The following is a 24,556-nucleotide window of genomic DNA, read 5'->3' as shown; positions in this document are numbered from 1 at the left end:
AATCACTATTTTCTGGAAGTGCATTACATGTATAATTCATAGATTGTTGGATATGTGCAGCACACTCTCAAATTGAGGCCTTTTGAAATACCCTCCCCATCAAGCAGACACGCAGGTAGCTCAAAGTGTTGTTGGAGCTAACAATAACTCCACCATCCTTTTGAAATGAAGTGAAATGTACAGAAAATACAGAATTTTACAGAATACAGAAAATACAGTCAATAACCATAACATAACCTCTTTCACAACTGTCATATTGACAACAGTGGAACACAGGAGAAAAGCCCAGCAGTGAGTGTACTCAGAGAATAGAAACAGGTGATATACCTAGCTGTAGCCAGAAGGACACCTGTCGTTTAAAGCTATGTACTCATCTGGCTTGATCCAGGTTTCTGTTAAACAAAGTACATTAAATCTATGATCTGTTAGGATTTCACTTATCATGAGCGTTTTGGAGGTTAGTGATCTAACATTTAGTAAACCCGGCTTTAGATGAAAGGTGCAGGCAGTGTTCTGTAAAATCAGTTACTTTAATACTAATTAGGGTATTAATGTTTTTCTTTTTCTGTATTTCTGCTTAGAGCTCTTTCACCAGGCTTCTCAGTGGGTGCCTCGTTGAGTGGGGCAAAGCTGTTGGACACGCGAATTGGAGATGTGTGGCGCTCCTGTGGGCAAGCCCAAGATCAGCTATTTCGCCGTAACGTCACCCTGCTGTAGTACCCGAGTTGAGGGCTTGCTAACCTCACCTAAGTCATTCAGAGCTTGTAGTTCTAGTTCCTCAATAGGTCTAAAACTTTCTAAGTCTGGATGTGCACCTCTAATGCTAGAATTTCTCCATAAGAGTAGCAATTAATCTACACTTCTCACAGATAAAACTATCACTAACAATGGACCAAGAATAGCTAAACATGTTGCACTATGCACAATGACAGAGACCTAAGCGGCCATGATAGAAAAAGAAAAATGTTCTTTGGATGCAGTTTTTTTATGAAGAAGTAGTTTTCGATGTCTAGTCAAAGTTGCCGGTTTCCAGGGAGAATGTCCAAGGAAAAAACTGATAAACAGCCAGAGACCAGTAAGGACTAGAACGCCAAAACAGTCGTTTTGGCGGCAAGGTTTTTTTTGTTTGTTTGTTTGTTTTTAATTATAAATTACAGCTGCCTGTATGTGGTGTGGTGGTTATGGACGTGGTCGTTGAAGTTGTGTCTTTTTGTATTGAGTATAATACAGTTCTTGCTTTAGGCTGAAAGTTAAATATTCTCAAATTTACACCAGGAGCATGAGTACCTGTGGCTCAGTGGTATGAGCACTGCCTCCTTGGCTTGGAGGTTGCTTGCTCAAATCCCAAGCAGGGCTCTAGAATAGAGTGAAGTAGGCTGCAGGGTATAATGCATGAAGGGTGGTGGGGAAAAGAACTGGGCAGTCAGGTTTTAGAACAGTAGCTGACTAGTAAGCCTCAGAAGAAAAATACTCAAAATGTTCTTTGCTGCCCCTTGCCCAGAACAAAATGAACAATTTGCTAAGGCTTGACTGCAATGTTGAGTTACAAAGTACACAACAACAGGTGAATTCAATGGTTTATGCAGGACCTTGGGAAAGAGTGAAGCTTTCAAATCTTTGTGTTACACAGTATTGAAATGACTATAATTACACTGGATCGGTCACCCTCACCTCTTTGACCACCACCATCTCCAAACTCTAGCTTATGTAACCATCTCACAGTGGGTGCTGACAAGGCTACTTGTACCTGTAATTACACAGACTGGAGAGTTTTGCATAACTCATTAATATATTCAGATATCCGGATCATTACTTTTGTTCTATTTGAACAAAAGGAAGTCCCTACTCTCAAATTAGGGCTGTACACCGACTTGCCAACTTCTGTTTCAATTATCTGATTCAGACATTCTATGGCACCATCAGATGATGGGTGATGTGCACAACATGCAGGAAAATTGCAGGAACAAGGAAATAAATGTCAGCATCTTTATTTCTCGTGTGTGCTTCAGAGTTGGGGACTAACCTAAATAAAACACCAGATAACTCGCATTCACCATGAACATCACTTGGGATATATGCCATATAACAATACAGACACAGCTTTAGTGAAGATTACAAGCAATCTTTTACTGTATTCTGACCAAAGTTTGCTGGTTTTGCTTAATATGACTGCATCACTATCGTATTACGCAGGCTAAGCTTATTGGGATAACAAAAATCCATTTATTTTTTTTCATTTATATTCTACCAAACTGTTTGCTATGAATTTGTAAATGTCAACGGTGAAACATCTATCTAGACATAACATCTAGACATAAAAGCCTGGATGCCTGATAACCTCGTACTAAACCCAGAAAAAAAGATGTCCTCCTTTCTAGTCCTAAGGCTGCTAGAACCAAACTGTCTGAATTGATGCTAAATTTTGGTAGTCTTTTTGTTGTACTGAGAGCTGTGAGAAACCTTGGTGTCAAACTATGCTGACCCACCCAATGATTCCCATACACTGTGTGCACAATTATTAGGCAAGAGAGTACTTTGACCACATCATTTTTATGCATATTTTACAACTCCAAGCTGTATAAATTTCACTGCTTATTGGATTTAAACACACCAGGTGATGTGTATTTGTGTAATGAGGGAGGGTGTGGCCTAAGGAGATCAACACCCTAAATCAAGGTGTGCATAATTATTAAGCAGCTTCTTTTCGGCAGGCAAAGTGGGCCAAAAAAGAGATTTAACTAACCTTGAAAAGTCAAAAATTGTAAAAAGTCTTTCACAGAGATGCAGCACTCCTAAAACTGCTAAGATATTGGGGTGTGATCACAGAATCATCAAACGCTTTGTTGCAAATATAGTCAACAGGGTCACAAGAAAATTGTTGAGAACAAAAGACAAATTAACTGCAAAAGATTTGAGGAGAATCAAACCTGAAGCAACCAGGAACCCATTATCCTCCAGTTCTGCCATATTCCAGAATTGCAACCTACTTGGAGTGCCCAAAAGTACAAGGTGTCCAGTACTCAGAGACATGGCCAAGGTAAGGGAGGCTGAAACCTGACAACCACTGAACAAGATGCATAAGGTGAAACATCAAGACTGGGCCAAGAAATATCCGAATACAGATTATTAAAATAGGTTTTATGAACTGATGAGACGAGAGTGACTTTTGACGGACCAGATGGACGGGCCCATGGATCAGTAATGAGTACAGAACTCCACTTTGACTCAGACTCCAGCAAGGTGGAGGTGGGGTACTGCTATGTGCTGGTATTATTAAAGATGAGCTAGTTGGACCTTTTCGGCTTGAACACGTACTTAAAATCAACTCCCAAACCTACTGCTAGTTTTTAGAAGACACTTTCTTCAAGCAGTGGTACAGGAAAAAGTCTGCATCTTTCCAGAAGATCATGATTTTTATTCAGGACAATGTTCCTCACAAGGCCTTAAAGATGAAAGAATAATGGCATGTCCCCCTTCCTCACCTGAACTAAACCCGATTGAGAATTTGTGGGGCCTTATTAAATAGAAGATATAAATTAAAGGGAAACAGTACAGCTCTCTGAACAGGGTCTGGGAGGCTGTGGCTGCTGTTGCAGAAAAAGTTGATCGCCAACAGATTAAGAAACTGACAGATGAATGAATGGAAGGCTTATGACTGTTATTGAAAAGATAGCTATATTGGTCACTGATTAAAAAAAAAAAAAAAAAGTCAGAAATGCAAATTTTGAGTTGTTTATTTTTTTCACTTTAACAGGTAAAGTGAGATGGGAAAATTTAAATTTTTCATTTAGTTGCATAATAATTTTGCACAGTCTCTGAAAAAAGCCAAAACCTCATTTTTACTTTCCTAAATATTCAGGTTTGAGGTATATTAATACTTTGGATTGACCGAGAGCACTGTAGTTGTTCAATAATGCAATGAATCCTCAGAAATACAACTAGCCTAATAATTATGCAGTGTAAAGGTAATTCTTCTGAGAGTCCTATTTAATCATCGAAATATTGCAAAACTAAGAAATGCTTTTTTATTACAAGATTACTGAAATGCCTGCTGAATGTTCTAGTCTTTTGTGAACAGACCATAACCACCTGCATTCGTTCTCCTGCTAGACTTTGTTCAGCTGCTTCCTGGGTGGACTCTGACTAGATCAATTGGATAAAGCTTTCTTCCTCTTGCTCCCAGAGAGCTTTTCTTTGCCACAGTCCAATAGGCTTGCCCACTAGGGATCTAGACCTGGATTCTCGCGTCCAGTCGGAAGATGCAATTTTCTCATTACTTGTAGACTTGTGGATTTAACTTGCCTGTTCCTGGCAAAATCGAGAGGGCCAAAGGGCTTTCAAAATCTGCCAATCATCTACATCATCAGGGTGGTAATGCACACTTTTTGCAAACTTCCAGAGTGTGCACTTGGGATGCAGGCTTCAGCATTCTCCAATTATCAGAAAACTGTGAGATAAATGAAAAGATGTTGATCACAGATTTTTGCTATTTAAATTTAATTGACTCCTCATGAACACCAAATAGAAGTAATAAAGAGACTAATAGTGCGTGCCTTAAAATAAATGTCACAGTAGGGCACATATGGGTGGTGTGTTCTTTCAGCTCAGTTAATCTATAGTACATATAACTATATAGAGAACCTAAAAGGTGAATATCAGACAGAACAAGCCTAATCTTTTGCTATAATACTGGATTTGTAAGAGTACATTTACAGCAAATGGCATCGCCCTAGCACCTCTTGAGATTGTGGTGCTCATGGTTGATTCTGGAGGAATGAAGGTTGTTTGAATGATGCCTCTTAATGCCCTCAGTGCACTGACAAAGACAGCTTTGAAAGAGATTTGAAATTTGAAAGAGAGCTGTGATCAAAATAGGAGAACACTTTGGGTACTTTAGTTTGATAATCTGGCACCTGGTTCTAATTTCCTATTAATTATCTGACAAATTCTATTTATCTGGCAACCTTTTGCATGATATTGAGATTCTCTCAGGTGATAAACCCTATGCCTGTAGGTTGTTCAGATGAAGGCTAAAGGGATGACCCTTTCAGCAATTGAAGAGAAGTTGTTTGTTCCAAGAGTCTGAATATAGAAGCTTTACAATAACAATAATTCATTCAAGTCTCCACAAAATGCTGGTTGGCCAGAGACAACAGGATGATACAAACTCTTACTGGGAAATCGGTTCAACACTGCAACTGGAATTGCTTGCCAATTAAATGATGAATGGGAAATGGTTATGTCTCAGCATACAGCGTTTCAGCATCCAAAAGACTAAACTAACCTTTGCTGAGGAGCATATGTAGACAGTTGAGAACTGGTCCAAGGTTCACTTTAGCAAATTTAGTTAGGTTCAGATGGGAAACATATTTGGTGTTGAAGGATTGAACCCAAAGTGTGTGAAGCCAATTCCGTTTGTTGAAGGAAGTGTCACAGTTTGTGTTCTATAGCTACATGACAGTGAATGCTAATGTTTAAAACCACCTTCAACAACACCCAATCAGCTAGTGCAAGACAGTGCCCATTGTCACACAGCAAAACCGGCAAAGCACTTCTGGGAAGCTGAGAACTCAAATAAACAGATAGATAATCCTCATCTAAACCCTGAAGAGAATCTTTGGAAGATCAGTGGTGACCAAGTAATGGCCAAGAAACCCACTTGGTTACCAAACTATGTTCCACGCTACAATCACTACCAAAGATCAACACAGCAGTGCTGCAGGTGTAGAGTTGCTGAAGTTAAAGTCATATCAATTACAGCCCATTTGCTGCCATGCAGTTCATCATCCATCCCAAGGCAACTGACAAGTTTCCAACTAAAAGGTGCACTACCGATTGGATATTAGTTTTAACTAGCGGCATGAATGGTGTTGCTGCGCTGACAGGTTTACTAGTCTCAAAAAGTGTTGTTTTTTCATGCATCATTGCCACCGCTAGGAGTGGTCCTCATACAAAAATATCCAGCCCAGAAGTGGGCCAACGAGTCATCAAAAAATTGAACACTGCAAGCTGAAGGTTGGCTATAGGTGTGTGTTGCAATAGATATTGCATGGATGTATGGCTAGTATTTAATAAACACTTAAGCCAAGATTACCTGAAAGCTTCATTTGAACTCTTTATATCTACTGAAGGTATGCCCACTTTGTTAACTGCCCAAGTATTAAATATTTATAAAAGTATGAAAGCATAACTCATTTTAGGTCTTAAAGAAGTTTAGAGAAAACCAAAACCAAGAGATTCATAAGCTCATCTCATGTCAAGATATGAGATTTCAACCAACCCCCCCCCCCCCCCCCCCCGCAAAAAAACCCTCATCTGTACAGAAAACTCAAAGATGTCATTAACATCCCTTCCACAGATTCCATGTCAAACTATAGTTTTAGCAAGTTGTTTAGGATGTCTACATTTCCAACCAATTTTCAAATTTCACATGATTATATAAAATTTGCAATGGGTCAGATGTTCACATACAAAAAAAAAAAAAAAAATTATATATATATATATATATATATATATATATATATATATATATATATATATATATATATATATATATATATATAATTTATTTTAGTTTTTATTTTTTTTTAAAGACTGCCTTTAAATAGCTTGGACAATTGCAGAAAATTGTGTCATGGCTTTAGAAGCTTTGGAAAAGCTAATTGACATCATTTGTATTAACTGGGGGTATACCTGTGGCCCACCTTCAAGGCCTACTTGCCTCTTTGCTTGACATCATGGGAAAAATCAAAAGAAATATGCCAAGAATTGTGGAACTCCAGATTCTAGTATATCCTTGGGTACAATTTCAAGATGTCGAAAGGGACCAGATTCATATGTTCAAAAGACAATATGCAAGCGCGGCACTTGCAAGCCAAAAGAATTCCATCTCAACCATGATGGGACGGAGGCATTTCACAAAAAAAAGATGGCATTATGAATAAGGAAAAATAGGTGGAGATATTGAAGCAACATCTCAAGACATTAGCCACGAAACTTGAGTGCAAATGGGTCTTCCAAATGAACGATGACCCCAAGCATACTTCCAAAGTTGTTGCAAAATGACTTAAGGACAACAAGGTGAAGGTAGCAGAGTGGCCATCATAAAACCCTGACTTCAATCCAATAGAAAATGGAGCAGAACTGAAAAGGCGTGCATGACCAAGGAGGCCTACAAACCTTACTCAGTTACACCCTTTCTGCCAGGAGGAATGGACCAAAATTCCAGGAACTTATTGTGAGAAGCCTGTGGAAGTCCATCAGAAATGTTTGACTCAAGTTGGACAAATTAAAGGCCATGCAAGCAAAACTAACCATGTGTGTATGTAAACCTGAGCTACTGGGAATGTGCTAAATATATAAAAGCTGAAATAAATTATTGTCTGTAGCATTATTCTGACATTTCCCATTCTTACAATACAGGAGGTATCCTAACTGACCCAAGAGAGGGAATGTGTACTAGGACTGAGTTTTAATGAATGTGGCTGTATATAAATTGGCCTGGTGTACATAAATTTATGATTTCAACTGTATCACATCCTACTTTTTACTGATCCCAGAGGTCATCATACTCCCCCGATCAATATAAATCAACATTTCATCCTATTGGGATGTGGCCAGGAAATACGGGAATGACTGTACTCATAATAAAAAAAAAAGAAAAAAAAAACAAGGAAAAATTGCAACAGTGAATTTTTAACCTTTATAACAATTAAGAACCCATTAATTACTGAGGGATGTGTATTTGTTTAAAAGTAAAATATTTGAGTAAATAAATTGTTACCAAAGGATCATGTTTTATCTTTGACAAAATAAACCATGCATTTGAAATTTCAGTTAGCAATACTGTTTCCAAAACGACCATTGTTTTATGACAAATTACCTGTACATTACCATGTAACCCACACTAGCATTGTCAATCTCTCGATTACATTTATTATCATCATCATCATCATCATCATCAGATTCATATCTTACTCTGATGAACCTTTGCTCCAACAATCGTTTATATCTTGAATCACAGCACATGTAGAAAATCAACCAAGGAAACACTTCAATTCAAACACTTTATCTCAGTTATAGCAAGAAAATGCAAACTTAAAAACAATACACAAATAAATCTGTGTTCTCTTTTCAAATATACAAACCCCAAAACTATAAATATCAATAGTAAAGAGTAAAATGTTCAAGTCTGGTATTTGGTGGGTGAATCAATTTGTGACAATGATACCCATGGTAACATTAAATATCAATAAAAATCTAAAGATTAATAGCTTTGCATTTACAAGATATTACTTTTAAAGCAAGAAAAACAAAGACAGTTGTGCTAAAGTAAAATATTAAAAGACTGAGATGACAAGTCAACGCCACCAAATAGCACCCTAAAAGAACAACAATTTTTCACAGGTTTACTCCTGTAATGGGAGTAAATAATTCTTCTAATGGTAGCAAATCAAATTTTGGAAAACAGGTTTAAGTCAACTGAAAGACTTAAAAATTAGGCTAATTGATACCATATTCACTCAAACTCTGTAATAACTAGACTCAGCACTGAAACAAAAGTTTGACCACAATTAAATTGACATTATCTATGACAGGAAGTATCTGCACCGAAACCTGCATTGTTAGCTGGTGGACAATACACTCCAAGCAATCACATTTTCATTCTGGTCAAATCTACCTGTATTGAATGGTGACCCATTTAGTAGACATAACATTGAAAAAAAGGATTTTTCAAACCAAAAAGTCAGTTCTCTGTACAATATTCAGAGGCACATTATTGTGCATGCATAGACTTCAAATCCTAAGGAACACAAAAGTGAAGTTCTCTCTTTCCATCTTGAGTCAAACATAGGCTAGGAAATCCAGCTCAAGCATCCACTGTATACACAGCTTTTAAATAAATAATAAAAACCCTCTGCCTCCACCCTGCTGTAAGCCTCATAGCAAAACAAAAACAACCTGTACAATGATCCAAAAATTAGTCAAGATATTCAGTAGAATGAAGACTGAAAGATGGCTGACATTTTAACATACAAAATAAAGTAATACTACTCTGACAAGTCATTTCAGATCATCATTTATAGTTAGCCATTTTATGTTTCATGTTAGTAATACTACATAAAACATTTAGCTTCACTTAGCTAATTATTGGAATCAGTGAGAAAAATGATCTAATGGAACAGAGGCAATGAAAGCAAAGAACAAACATGTAAGACGCAATAACAATGACACCAGTAAACATCACCACAACACAACCACAAGGACGTTACAGAGTGTTGAAGTTTTTTTTTTATATTTAATGCTCTGAGTATCACCTATAGGTGTAAAAGAATAAAGAATTTACCAAGAACTCAAAAACAAGTTTAGAAGAAATAATTCAATATGTGTGGTGTTTGCATGAAACAGAGCTCACAGGTGGACCTTGGATATAAGGCCCATGTTGAAACAAAATGACATCTATGTGCAATAAAGATGTTGAGGCTTAAGAAACAGTCTGTTACTTAATAAGGCACATTATCAAAGTTGCACAAGCATTACTAATTGCTAACAGGAATGATGAATTATAAATATAATAATATTTTCCGCCAAACACCATATACTCAACCACAATTATTTGTAATGAAGACCAACGGACAACCACTTCAAATCTGGACATTAGCGTGTTGCACTGTAGGTCTGTAATAACAAGTGCATACCACTGGTTACTCAGAATAAAACAGTTCTAATATCCATGAAAAAACTAACCCAGCAAAAAAAAAAAAAAAAAAAAAAAAAAAAAAATAGTACTATAAGCACAATTTACATTTGGTTGTGAAAATAGTAGCAAACCTTTGCACTGTGCACTGTTTTTGTGGGACCTCACAAAACAACTTGCACAGTTCCAGCACTGAAAGAGAGAGGAGAGGGAAAAAAAAATGTATAGAAGATGCATGTAAAAGGATATCCCTTCAAAAGTTTCCTTTCAAGCATGTCTATACAGAAAAGAATAAATCTCACTTGCTGAAACAGATAACCAGTATTCATTTGCAACTGCAGTCCGTATCTGCTCATCTTTCACAATCATTTTGAAGTCCTTGTACGTTTTGCTGAAGTGACCAAGGGTTCAGTGCCTCTTTTGGTGGTTGTTTTTGGGGATCCAGTTTGAGTGGCTTCAATCTTTCTTTGAGACCTAGTCAATACTTGGTCTTCTGATAAAGGTTTCATGCTGGCATTCTGAGATGGAGACAAATCAGAAGCTTTAGAAAGAGGTGACTTCTTGATGTCTGGTTTAGCTTGTGGAGACTTGTCAGTTTTCATCAGCATCTCTTTTTTACTCAAAGTTTTAGTAGCAGTTATAGGATTGAATTTTGCCACTTTTAGGAGCGTCCCCTTTGGTGGGACACCATCTTTGTCATTTAAATCTCTTAGTGCTCTACTGACACTCCTCTTTGGGATCCTCACTTTTACAGCAGACTTTTCTTTGACTTTTTTAGCCAAGGCTTTTACCTTTGTGACAATGGCTGACTTTTGTCTTCTACCTGTGGACAGCTTCTCTTTAGAGACATTCTTTGGCATTATATGCACTTGCTTTGTCTCTTCCCGTGAACGCCCCAGGTGTTTTAATGTGTTTTGTTGAACTTGCATTTTCTCACGCATGTTGGAATATTTCCTCAGAATTCTGGCACTTGCTGGATTTTTCACGACTGTGCCCTTGCTATGGCTCTCAGGGAGCTGCGTTTGTATCAGACCTGTATAGCTGTGAGGCTTCGAAGAGATCCGGGTGGCAGCGATCGACTCCGTTTTTATTTTACCCTGTGATATCAAGGCCTCATGGGCTAAAGCTTTAGCAATTAGCCTTTTGGTTTTGGGGTTGCTCTTCACAGGAGACACAATAGCAAACTTTTTCAGATGCTTTTTTAAGCGTTCAGCCTGAAGACTTGGAAAGACTCCATTGGAGGTCCCAGGCACAGATGCAGAGGTGTGAAAACACAATTGTGTTTCAGATGGAAGCCTAGTATTTACCTTCTTTACAATGACTAGAGATTTTGTTTCAGTTGTCTGCAAGAACCACCGACAAATACTGGGAAGGTCAAAAGACTTCATAAATAATGTTTGCACAGGAGAGAATTTTTGCTGCTCTAATGACCTTGGTTTTCTAATTCTACGTTTGCTTTTCCAGATTTCTTTTAGCCTGTCAGCCCTGTTTTTTGGTCGTGGTGCAGGCTGTACCTCTTTATCCATCTGAACCCACCCTTTCTGCATCTTTTCAAATTTGGTATTTAACTCTGAAATCAAATGTTGGTTCTCTTCTCTGTTTAATGCCTCCAAAAACTTGGATTGACTAGGAACCACAGGCGGTAGGTTAACAGAAATTAATGAATTTTCTGGCAAAGAAGAGTCTTTCATTCCACCCTTAAAAAGCTTATCAGTTTTGCATTTAGCAATGTTAGGACTTTGTTCTGCCTCCAAGTGCGAGGGAGGTACAGATGTTTTAGACAATCTCTGAGGTCTCTGAGAACTTTTTTTGATCTTGGGTGGAGTTGCCAAGTGATCCGGCTTTTCAGCAATAGAAGTATTGCTCCTTCTTAATGACATACGACCTGGACTTTCTGAAGCAACTGATAAAGGACATGAATTACTACTGGATGACTGTTCTGCTACTGAAACATTTGCACTCCTTAGAGGCATACATCCAGTGCTCTCCATTTTTCTACTGGTAAGGCCAAGGTCCTCACTAATTGGTTGTTCAACAAGAGAACCTGACGCATCTCCGATTATATCAGGGGATTCTTCAGTGATCTGCTGACCAGTTGTGCTACTATTTTTGCTCCTCAGGGACAGACGCGTCACACCCTCTGAACTGCTTCTATTGGGAGAAATACTAGAATCTTTGCAGACAGTCTGTTCAGCGATACAGCCATTCCTGCTTCTTAAAGGCATCCGTTCCAACCGCTCCGAATGGCCTCCAGTGGGGGAACCGCCAGAATCTCCACCAATCAGCTGATCAACAGCACTGCTGTTCCTGTTTCTCAAAGGCATTCGTTCACTGGCTTGTGCACCATTTTTGACAGCTGAACAAGATGCCTTGCTACTAGGTTGTTCAATTTGACCAGTCCTGTTTCTAAGAGGCATTCTTTCAAAAACCCTTAATGACTTGCCAGGGATTTTATTTTCAGGTGACTTATCAGTCTCAGGTGGAGCAACCCCCACATTATCTGCAATATCATGTGATTCTAGTTTGGGCTCACTTTTTGGAGTTGGGAACTCAATGACCTTCTGCCCTTTGTCAATATCTGCTTCTTTCACAGTCATTTTTAACCTTTGCTTCTGTCTCGTGCATACCATATCCACTTTTCCCAAAACATCACTGCTTGTGACAAGGGTAGACCTTTGTGTTTCCTCAACATTCTCTGTAGCATTTGCACTGTTCTGACTATCCATACAGGGCACATTTTCTTCAATTGGTTTCAATTTAAAAGATTTCAAATGTCTTTTAGATTCTAGAGTATTGGGATCTTGGTCATCTGACTGCAAATCTCCCAGTTCCTTCTGACCTGAAGTTTCAGTAACTATTTTTTGATTGGTTCTGCTACGCAAACATCTGTCTGAGAACGCATGTTTTGGAACAACCTTTTTTGGAGTAAAACCTCCAAGAGTATTCAGCACCAGCCCCTCTTTAGGCATTTCTTTTAGAGAAATTTCATCAACACTTAAATCTGGCATCCTCGATTCCCCAATTTTATCTTGGGTTACACTGATACCATCTTCTGTTTGGAGATTTGTTTTAGTCATGCCAGTAATTTGCAACTCTGCATTTTTATCAGTGTAGGTCCCAACAGGCATTTCTAGACATTCCACCTGTTGTAGGGTCTCTGTTTGTAGATCATCCACTGCAGCATTCTGCTCTTTCAAATCAATCCTTACTCCTGTACTTTCTGTATCTGATCTGTCATCTTGGGCTATATCTGTAGATACTATGCCCAACAATGACTCTGTGGCTACCTTTTGACTCTGAATCTCATTTTCTAAGCCATCTTGGATATTGGATATTGGAGCCTCTACAGATTCCTTTGCAGGCTCCACCTTTTCAGTGGATCCATTAATATTTGTTATATTAGTATCCATAGGGTTTCCTTGCTCATCTTCAAGTTCAACATTGTCCGCAACACTGCCATGTATCCTTGCATTGGAGTTCTGTTGTACAGATGCACCAATTTGCTCACTTGGAAGTAGAGAGGAAATGTGTTCTTTACTCTGGGTTTGACCCGTCTGACTGGTTTCAACAATCAAATGGTCATTTTGTACTTCAACAACATCACCAGGCATTTCTGTCTCCACTGGCTGATCTGAGGATTTTTTGTTCATCACGGTTTCCATACATTCCCCTGTAAATGGAATGTCCATTGGAGGAACACCATCAGGCTTAGAAAGAGCCTGCTTTGGGGTGACTGATGTGGTCATCTCCGGTATAGGAACATGACAATTCCCACTACCATTCTCAGCAGACTTGCGTGCCAAAGTTCGCACAGTTTTTAGTTCCCAGCATTCCCCAATATACACATGTCCTCTTGTGCTTTTTCGAGCATTTTTTCGTGGAAGCATACTGTTATGTGATTGACGCTCACATTCAGTAATTGGTTTGCCAACATAAACAATGTCACAATTAATATCAGGATCATTTATAAGAGGGCATATTAGGTTACCCCTTTGTCGAAGGCGAGATGCTCTCCTACTTTTCCTAGCTGTTCTTGGGAAAATAGGAGATATTACATGTGAGATCCTTTGATCTGGACAGGGTCTAACAGTAGAATCTTTGCCATGTGCAGGAAGGCTTCTTTGTATGGTGCAATATTTGGGCTCAGAGTGTTCATGTCCTAAAGACAATGAAGACATCTCGATAATGTCAGGCTCACTGCTAGTTGCTTGTAATTGTGTGTCAGAAGTGCACAGGTCGTGCTCTAAAGTGCCAGCATTATGCCGAATTCTTGAGCCCACCTCAGATACATTTTTGGCTTCAAGACTGCCAGAGCTTCTGTTTTTTACAATAAGGAGAGTTGGACATTTAAGTTGAAAATTTGCACTTCTGTGTTCAACACCTACAGTGTTAGAGGGCGACAACGCGTCATCTCCAATACCCGTCTTACTAAGATCCATAGGAGGTCCGATATTGACTGCTGGAATAAAAGACCCATCAGGGTTCAAGGGCTGCTCTGCAGGTGAAAATTCATTACTTGTGCCAAAAGCAGATTCATGGACTTCAGGCTTGCTTATTGCTACAGACAAAGTGTGCGTCTCCCCAGATGCCTGGATTTCAGGTTGTTCTTCAAAAGTTGCTTCACTGTAGCCTGAGCTTTGGGCTTTTTCCTGGACAACTGAAGACGACACCTGACAGTTACTAGAAGAAGCCACAGCCTTGACTTCAGTTTGTAAGAACCCAAATGCATCAATAATTTGCCGCTGGTGATGCAAACAAAGCTTAGCCATGAAGTGTTCCAATGTGGAAGCTGACTGCAGATCTTTTACTTTAGCAGGACCCGGATCCAGAGAGTCCCTTGGGGCACAAAAATAAATAAATAGATAAATAACATTCCCACTGTGGCATTTTCACTGCTGAAGTGACTTATATTGCACAGGCTGACAAGTTCACAGAAACACTGAACTGCAAATCTGCTAAAGTACCCAGAATTTACCCATGTCCAATTTTGTTAAACTAAAAGAGACATGGGTATTTTGTATTTATTTTTTTACATTTTACACAAAACCTGGGCCTAAAGCCCTGGGTAAAATAAGGTACACCTAACAGCAAGAAAATTAAAATATGACTAAGTGGAATCTTCTCTTCAGCTATACTAGTGTTGCACACTTGTTTGGTGCTTTTTTTTTTTTTTTAAACAATTCAGTTCAGGGCTTTAACTGGTCAACTTGAACACAAACTTTCAATTTCTAACACCACACCAGATTATCTTCTGCCCTGCCATCTAAAACTGGATATTTTTGTTCTTCAATCTTAACTGCTAGTCACTGCTGCAGTGAAACAATCACAAAGTATGATACTGCCACCACCATGTTTTTGTTCCTCACTTTTGTAGATTTTATCCTAGGACATATCTATGGGCAGAATGCATTTACAAACTGCAGTATCTGTCATCGTTTGCAATTCATTGTATGTGCCATTGTTGATCATGATTAATAAGATGGCTACAAGTCAAAGTTTTGAATACTTTTGAATTAGGATTTCTACACAAATGGCCCCTAAAAGGTGATAAAATCTGTCTAAATAATAAAGGCTTCTTTGACAAACATATGTTAATATTTGTGAATATATGGCTTAAACAAGTACATGAACCTAAGAAAATAACCTCTTTACAGTGTTAATGGAGCAATATATATTACAATGTGTCATAATAAAATGAGATTTAAAGAGAACCTTACAAGAAAATTTTGTTGAAGTTATATGAAAGTGATTCAGACAACTCTAAAGTCTCCCCATCACTCCAGTCAGGCCAAAATGGAAAACATTTAGCACCAGTGCCAAAGATTGAGCTTCCTGCAAAGATGAGTGCATGTGCATGCCACAAAAACCTCAAACATGAGAAAGGATCGGCAGGCATGCTTTGCACTTTGTTCACGTGTTAACCCTAAGAAAAACACTGACCAAGAGTGGTATTTGGGAGGTTACCATGGCGAAGAACAAACTGATTCTTTACAAAAACACAATCAGACCCCACACACAAAAAAATGGGGGGGGGGGGGAAAAAAACCCACACCATATTGCTGCACATCTTAAGTTTACTAGAGACTACCCATAATGTTCCACTAGGTGCAGCTGCCACTGGAGTTGTGGATAGGTGAGGGAAAAAAAAGTTGGTTTCTTTTAAATGCACATTGTATTGCATTTCGACACATTGTAAATAAAAAGATGTACCATCAAAATGTCCTGATGCCATCATGTGATCATGAGGCATAATCATTAGAACATGAGTGAAAAGATGACATTTTAGGTGCCATTCATGTTAAAGTCCAGGGAATTCCAAAGGGCTTACAAAATTTCTCACAACTCTATAATCGTGATGCACTAACCTTGTACCAAATGCTGTGCTGAAATCCATATGAGGGTTTTTAGGAGACATGCAATCTTGATTACGATTCTTCTTAATTGAAAGATCCAGAACACCATCTGAAAATTAACATCATTAATGCCAAGAAAAATACTAAAAGGCCCAGTTACCCAGAACCAGTTTAAAACCAACAAAAACCTAGGCTAATCAGAATTTCCTATGGTGATTCAACCATTAGCCCTACAATTTAATCCAGGAATTGTCTTATTCCATAAACAAGAAACCGGCCCCAAGATTATAATTGAATTAACATCCTCTGAAAAGATGGCATCAACATCATACCTAGTTCAGCAATTTCTGGTTTGACCTTCTTGACTGAAAGGTCCAGGGGAGCGTCTTGGTCTGCCATGAGGAGCTTACTGAGGACAGGATTCTGCACAGAGGCGACAGCCGTAGCAGCAATGGTGGGTGTCGTGATTGAGCGCGCTTTCAACAAGCTTTGGTCTGTGTTCCCATTGTGCCAAGGTGAGCCCTGAGAGTTGTTTGAGGTATAATGCACCACTAACTGACCAATCATTTGCTGCATGGCATCACACGCCACCACAGGTATGTGAGGATCCGGAATCCTCGGTGTGTATTCTGTAGGATTGTAAACAAGGTACTGAAAATACAAGAAAATAAACTAACAAAGAAACACACACACAGATACACACACACACACACACACACACACACACACATTATACACACACACATACATACATACACACATACATATAAAAACAAACAAAAAAAGCCCACGCGCACGCACACACCTGCCAAATAATTAGAAAGGGACAAAACACCAAAAATGTAATATACTGTGTAACATGCACAAATTTATGCATGGCACTTGTTAAATGTCCACTGTAAACATACATTCACTTGACACCTAGTCATTTTATAGGTATACAATTACAAACAGTAGCCCATCCGTTGCCTACAATGTGTCAGTTTCACTCTACCTCATTCATGAATGTAGATCAGATCCAGCAGCACTGCTAGAGTATACTTTACAGCAGGTCAGTGTCACTGCTAAATTAGGGATTGTCTACCACCCATAAATATCCAGTCAATTTCGTTAAGAAAACTGACCATTTGAGTTGGAGGGCCAACATACACTGTTCTTAGCAGCAGCCAGACTATAATGTCTAAATTCACGCCTACACGGTATTTCTAATAAACATTTCTATAATGTTTGTTAACTGTATTTGGTAATTAAATGGTGCCTTAGATTTTACATCAGGACCCATACAAAGAATACTCACCTTTCCTGTGCAAGACTGCATTGAGAAATTCTTCTACTTGCCATTCAAGTCTGATATTAGAATGATCCTTGCCAAGTAAAGGCTTGCCTCCACTTTCCACAATTTTGTTATTAAGTGCAACTACATGTTCCTGTGGGTTGAAAAGGACACAAAAACTAAGACAAATGAGCAAGTAAGACAGATCAAGATAGTATAAAAAAAAATAATTTCCCATCCCAATTTTCCCTAAACCATAGGTTTGCATCTTTCAAAACATAAAACTTAAATGTGTTAAGGGGAGGGGCTAAGGCAAACAGCCTTAGCCCTGCATACAGATTTTACTGAATATGCAAATTTGAAAGACAAAATGCTGCTCTCAATTTCAGAACAGCTTAATCAAGAGAGGAAAACAAAGAAACAAAAAGAAACTACCTTCACTTTCTCTCGTCTTAAGCAGCAGAAAAGACAATTTTCATCAAACCAATTTGACACACTTGGAGGCTTATAATCTGTGGATCCAAAAGAAAAGTAAAAATTAAACTATAGATGCTAGGAAGGGGAAATATTGTGTACCCTTAGTGTGACCATTGTTGTGCTCTCACAACTTGTTAAAGAAAAAAATTGAAACATTATGGTTGTACCCTTTATTATAGCTCAACCTTGATAGAGTCTTCACCACTGGTTCCAGGCTTAAGCCACCAAGAAACATTTCATATCATCTTGTCAATTAAATTTCAATGTCATCCCACAAGAAATCTCACTGTATATCTGATTGGAGATTATGAAAGTTTGCACAAGATCATAACTTCTTAAGCACACAAAACCTGTTCACCTTTCCATCAGTACCTGGCAGAGAGCTCATCGGACTGCCTAGCAGGCTGAGTTGTATACCTTTTACATTGAAATATTAGTGAGATTGCACTCTCTGTATGTTTGTATGTCCCTGTTAACTCCGGGAACAGCAGCAGACCTACGAGTATGAATAACCCACAAGTTAAAACTGTTGTAAGCCATTTAATTTCAAAAACAGTTGGCTTTGCATCCTGAATGCTAAATTCTTTATAGATCTTGAATCCTTTATAGATCTTGGTGGTCTGCAGATTGTGTAATCAGCAGCATTTTATTTTATATATATATATATATATATATATATATATATATATATATATATATATATATATATATATATATATATATAAATAAATAAAAATTAGTGTGACAATATAAATCACTGAGGAAATTCTCTGCCAGAAGGGTTACTTCCTGCAAGTGCATATAAGGGCACACCAAGCTCTCAGTATATCTTTGGATGGGGAGGCTTTATAAGGATAATGCGAGACTTAAAAGGTAAGCAGTCTCCTTCAGTGGCCAAGTCTTTAGGAAATTAGCAAGAACTGTAAAATCGATTATAGCCGCTTTAATGAGTGTAAACAGGCTAATGTTTCCAGGGTCTTTTCAGTTACAGATAAAACAAAACTTGCTATCCTCCCTCTAATATGTACATCAAGCCACAATGTGGGGATGATCTCAGTAGAACCAAGAAGAGCATCAAATACAAATTTTCTGTGTCCATGACTATGGTAAACAAAACTATACATTACATATTATTTTAAAAAGTAATTAACAATCAGATGTGCCCTTTTCTGTGCAGACTCTGAAAATACTGCTGTTTGTTCCACAAGAATTTAAAGGGCATGCAAAGAAGCACAGAACGTAGTGCAGCAATGTCTGCATACAGTTCCAGACAAAAGGTTGGACACACCTTGATAATCCGCAAGTTTTTCCATCATCTTGATGATGCTGATCTAAAAGGTGTAAATTTGATTCCAAGATGAATATACATATTGAAGCTGATACCGGTTGAATAAGTGGATTTTCATCTTGAATTTTGGAAATTCTTTCACCCATAGGATTTTGGAAAAGCATCCTATGTGGCTTCATGTAGGCTGAGAGTCATGAGTGTGAGAAGGGTGGCTATTCTAATGAACCTTGCACATTTTTGGTTACTGTACAAGTCCACATACGCTTTCATAGCTTTGAGGTCTTGACTACTAACCTAAAAGGCATCTAATATTAAAATCGTAAGACAGATAACTGTGTTGGTGTGTCTAAACTTTGACCTATATTTAAGAAACAACCTTAAAAACAGTGGTCACCAACAAAGCTTCATACTTAGTTTACTTGCACCACAAATATGGCCAAGCTGAAGAACACCTTGATTAACTGAATCATGGTTCTCATTTTATGTTGGAACTGAATTCTGTAGGAATGCAGATCACCAAAGATCTGCTGCTGCTTAAGTGGCCTCATATAAGGTTTGTGTTTTTTTATTGTTATTATTGTCTCTCAACAATGACTTAAAAAAAATAGAAATGCAATTTAGAATGAAATGCAGCAAAATCTTTTGCAAGTCTGTGTTGTCATAGCACACTCATTTCAGAAAATGCATTTTTGTACAAACATACATACCTTTAAAAAGCCTCAAGTCCTCTAAAACTCTTGTCCCATGCAACACGTCCAAGATCTTCTCAAGACCTATGCAGAGTGGGAACTATTGTGAGTTCTTGTTAACTATTCTGGTGTCATGCATAACGCCAAAATCCCAAACATATCTAACAAGATGCCTCAGCCTCTAGTTTCAGAACCTTTGAAGTTTTAAAGGCATAAGGTAGTCATTCCTAGTTTGACAGGTTCATCTTAGGATCAGACAGAAGGGTGCACACTAACAAGAATAAAGAAATCAGACTAGCCTAGTAGGTGTCATACTTAATAAAGGTTTTTTCAATACATCTCCCAGTCAGCATCACAGGTGTTCAAGATTTCTGTAATTTTTCATTTTTGTTTGTTTGCTTGCAACAGTGCTTACAAAAACCTTGATCTGACAGAAAAAGGCACACATGCAATCAAGATTCACAAGACTATGCAAACTCAAACAAATAAAATAAATAAATAAAAAAAATAAAAAAAAAAAAAAAAAAAAAAAAAAAAAAAGGTCATCATGAAGGGATACATGCTCAAGAAACTTGTAGTTAAGATCAAGTAGTGGCAAAACAAGCTGTCAAATGAAGTGGGCTCTAAAAGTCTTTGCTTCTCCACAATAGTAAGTATCTCTGTAGACAGAGGCATTTCTAGAATACTAGATTTTGAGAATACAGAGAAGTCATTGGGCCTACTTTTTTGCCATGACTGCAACCTCAAACCCCTTCCTCCTGAACTTCAGCATTTTGAGGCACCTGACAGGCAATCTACATACCAACATCCTGTGGTGGCATTGTTGACATAGGTAGCAAGTTGTGTGGTTTTGTCTGCCTCATTTGTATGTTAACACTACATTCGCAGAAGCAGTGTAATGACATAACATTTGTTTTAAATATATATCAGGGCTCACAGTGTGTAAGAGTAACATGACAGATTTCAAAAGATATGACAATAACTGTCCTTTCAACATAGGAAGCCTACTAATGACATGATGACTTTGCTCAAAATAAGACCAAATAACTCAAGAACAAACAGAAATGGGTTTCATAGTATGGTACAACACAACTTGGGACCAAACAGCTGTGTTATCTGAACAGCAGCATAAAGAGTAATGACCATTGGATCAAAGTTATAATTAGACTAATTTAGCTACCTAAATGATAAATCACTAAATTTGAAAGCCAGTTTGTGCTTAGGCACAGTAAATTCAATTATTTAATCTGTAGGCCAATCATCAAAACCTGATACTCGTTTTCATCATTCTGTGATGTTGGAAGCAAATCAGTCTCTAGTTGGGCACAGTTAGGCTGTGCACAAGTGCTTGTTTAGCCAAGAAAACTGAGTTAGGTTTACATGAGCAAAACATTCAAACTACCATTATCTGTGAATACAGCATCACACCACCCAATTCATATCACAACAAAACATTCATGTACTAAGACAGTGGACAGCAGTTCTTGAAAAAGAAACACCACTGTAGACAAGTCTCCACCCCTTAAAGAGCCATTTAACTTGGCCAGCTAGATAATACTGCTTTGCATGGAGGAAACAAGGCCTGCCATTTTTGATATATAAAAGGAGCCACTTATCATTTTCCAAGTAAGGTCAGGAAGAGGAAAAATGGGGGGGAAGGGGTGCATTACTAAGGAGCTCTAGAAAAGCTATCCAGCACTGCTGGTTAGGCTACATTGCTAGCTATTGTTACTTAAAGTTTGTAAACAGACATCTTACAAACTAGTCGTTCAAAGCCTTCCCAGGCCTCCAGCTCATCCACCAGCTAATGCACAAACCAGTTTATGGTAAGCAGGAGAAGCCATTTTTCTCCCCTTCTTCCAAGCAAGCTGGTTGACTACAACTAGCAGTCTACTAAGATCTGAAAAGTATGTAGGCCAACTGAAAACAGACAGAAAATGAGCAGACAGACAGCAAACAGAGGATAGAAAATGCATTTGACTATCGAAAATGAGGCAAACATTTTCAAGAAGCTTGCATTTTTGCTCCAAACCACCAAAGGCTCATCCTGTTTAATAGAAGCAACTTTCATTTCCCTATCCCAAAGTCAACAAAACATGTGATGGCCTAGGGAATGCTGGCTACATACCTCTAAAATGGTGATATAGTAATGAAAATGATAAGTTGAACGGTGCATTGTTTCGCTGGAGACCACAGCACATAGAACATTCCCAAACAGGCACACTTACTATGGTTTTAGTGTAGTGGAAGAAGCCTAAATATTCAATGGATTTTAACAATAAGTGTAACAAAATCTCATTTCTATCTAATACAACAACAGTACAGATCTGTTTAAGTTAATGGATTTTTACATGTAAAAACTGACTAGATATTACCCAACGAACAACTGGGCAAAAGTGGGAAGTGTAAAAGATAGAAACCCAAAGCCCTTTTCAGTTCAGAAATATGCCATTTCCAACTGCCATTTCCAAAAACTAACAGCTATAATAGAGACAAGATCTTGTCTCTATTATAGCTGTTAGTTTTTGGAAATGGCAGTTGCCGACACAACAAATTGCAAAGCATATTTCCGAGCATTTAAAAACATTTTCAGTAAGGCGACGACCACGAGTTTAAATAGCAGCACGTCACCTCCCCCCAAAACAAAACACAGTACACCTCTAAATTTGTCAAGCGCGCGCACTCATGAGAACGCGCATCTACCTTCACGCGACTGCTCGTTCCCGCATCTTGCCGTGAACACTCCCTCTGTGGCTACAACCGCTAGCTAGTTTCCGACACAGGAACTTCACCCAATTTATGGCAAAGTAAATAAAATAAAACAAATAATAACTCATTATTTGGTGATGAACAACGGAATATGCCAGGCAACCCAACGGTTTGTTGCTGAATGCGTGACAGTCACTGAAAGAGTCGTGCAAAAAACACAATAAGTCGCAGAACTGCTTTAAGCGATGTTAGCTAGCACGCTAGCTGGCTAACTTAACTAGCTACCAGGTTCAGACAGTCCGTTTTTATCGCACATGCAGAACATAATCAGTAAACCACTAACAGTATCTTTAGTCAAACAAGCCACGTATAATCAGCTTACCCACACAGCGAATAAGTGTACACCGCCACGAATCCGAGTCCTGACGAATACCGTGCTTCGCATTTGTGCAAATCTGCTTTTTGCACAAACTCGCCATTTTCTACCCTCAAGTACGCGCACGTTGAATCGTGCGGAAAAGGAGTACACGTCACGATGCACGCAACCCAGAGACTATCTCAAATGATTTAATCAAGCTGAAACATGGAAATATCTACCACTAAATCAAAGGTTTATTCAATATTTTATAATCTGAAACATAAATTAATGAAATTACAGTTCTATATCCTGTCTTGGCTAACTCGATATTGAAACCCGTCAAGATACATTTTCTGATTATCCAAGTTGCTTATTTTTGCCTATGATCTAGGACTGGTTGCATAGTATTTATGTATTTTAGGCACATCACTACACATCACTGATAACACATTGGTCTGTTTGTGAAAGAGGACTGGCATATAGCCTGTATTATACGCTCCGCAGTATCGTATAGTATAGTATAGTGTACACAAACAGGCCGTTTCGGACAGAGGTCCTTCACCAGCTGTGCAAGCAAAGTGCTTCTGAATTAATAGTAGGGCAATCCAGGATATATATGAAAATGTAGATGTTTAAATCATAACATTTATTCCATGTGGTTCTAAAGTTGTTGTTTTTTTTTCAATTTCATTGCTTCCATAGCAACATCTGGCAATGCAAACAGATGTGTCATTAACACAGTGTCCATTTGTATTAAAATGCCTTGCCACGGGAAATGTTACAACTTTAATTCTGATGGTCAAAAGGAGTTCAACAAACTGATCAGCAAGCCTTCTCTTGGATTTTTCCAATGTAAAGCTGATTACATCTCTTGCAAGTAATATAGAAGACAACTCACTCGTAATGTATGAGGAATGGGAGACAACAATACGTTTGTGCCAGTTATTTTGGTGACTGTGTTAATAAATTTACATGTAGCAAATCTAGAGCGGTTGCAGGCTACAGTACTACAGTTATTATCTGAATGATCATTTAACTCAATCTTGATGAGCATATCTTTGATGTTTTTGTTTTGTCTGAAGGAGATTAGTGGAGGATCCTTGAAAAAGAATGCTGTCTCTGCATTATCATGGAGGATTCTGCAGTGTTATATTGTAAGTATAATAATAGACAGTGTTCTATTTGTAGGATGATAAATCATATATATGTATATGCATACGCAAATATCCAGATCACATGTGCCCTGTTACCAGAATATGTCACTCGTGAGAAAAGCCACATATAGCACAGCACAAGTCAAGTTACTAGACTGCAAAGTTACTAATTGCTAACAAATAACTTATTACAATAGTGCCGACAAAATGAGAACCGGTACAGCTGTGTCAGTGTGCCTAATACAGTGGCCAATATACATATACAGGTAAACTGTCCATAAAAGGCAGAGGGCTGCATTGCAGAGAGAGAAAAATGTATTGGGAGTGTATTGTACATATAAAAGGGGGAAACTAAATAGTGCTCAAGAGAACAAGTCATAATAAGAAATTATAATGGGACCAAAAACTGTTCAGAAAGCCAGGAGTATAGAATTTGAATACAGTCGTGGCCAAAAGTTGAGACTGACAAATTTTTGTTTTCACAAAGTTTGCTCAAAGGTTTGCCTAAGAACACTGCCATGCATAAGGAATGGTATCAAAACATCCTCCAAGAGCGAT

General features: G+C 38.2%; 1 protein-coding gene across 10 annotated transcripts; it reads right to left on the bottom strand.

Annotated features, from left to right (window-relative positions):
- Nucleotides 1–8,052: 8,052 nt before the first annotated feature.
- Nucleotides 8,053–22,970, bottom strand: wu:fc17b08 (uncharacterized). 10 transcript variants are annotated; one of them, XR_014123845.1, is made up of 8 exons: nt 22,869–22,970; nt 19,796–19,861; nt 17,759–17,835; nt 17,348–17,477; nt 16,383–16,722; nt 16,063–16,159; nt 10,000–14,533; nt 8,053–9,889 (listed from the first exon to the last, which is right to left on the bottom strand). XR_014123845.1 is itself a non-coding variant. In XM_081714599.1 (8 exons), exons 6-8 carry the CDS (start codon nt 16,447–16,449, stop codon nt 10,063–10,065), a joined length of 4,635 nt encoding a protein of 1,544 aa, XP_081570725.1. In that variant the 5' UTR covers nt 16,450–16,473; nt 16,611–16,855; nt 17,348–17,477; nt 17,759–17,835; nt 19,796–19,861; nt 22,869–22,970; the 3' UTR covers nt 8,053–10,062. The 10 variants fall into 10 exon arrangements, 9 of the variants coding, with proteins under 9 accessions (XP_081570725.1, XP_081570726.1, XP_081570724.1 ...); XM_081714599.1 differs by having other exon boundaries at nt 8,053–14,533; nt 16,383–16,473; nt 16,611–16,855; XM_081714600.1 differs by having other exon boundaries at nt 8,053–14,533; nt 16,383–16,473; nt 16,611–16,679.
- Between the last annotated feature and the right edge of the window lie 1,586 nt (nt 22,971–24,556).

This window comes from Electrophorus electricus, chromosome 5, assembly GCF_041902795.1.
Source record: "Electrophorus electricus isolate QZ-2024a chromosome 5, ASM4190279v1, whole genome shotgun sequence".
In the NCBI taxonomy this organism is placed as follows: Eukaryota; Metazoa; Chordata; class Actinopteri; order Gymnotiformes; family Gymnotidae; genus Electrophorus; species Electrophorus electricus.
The sequence above is the reverse complement of the archived record's forward strand: the minus strand, read 5'-3'. Positions and strand labels throughout refer to the sequence as shown.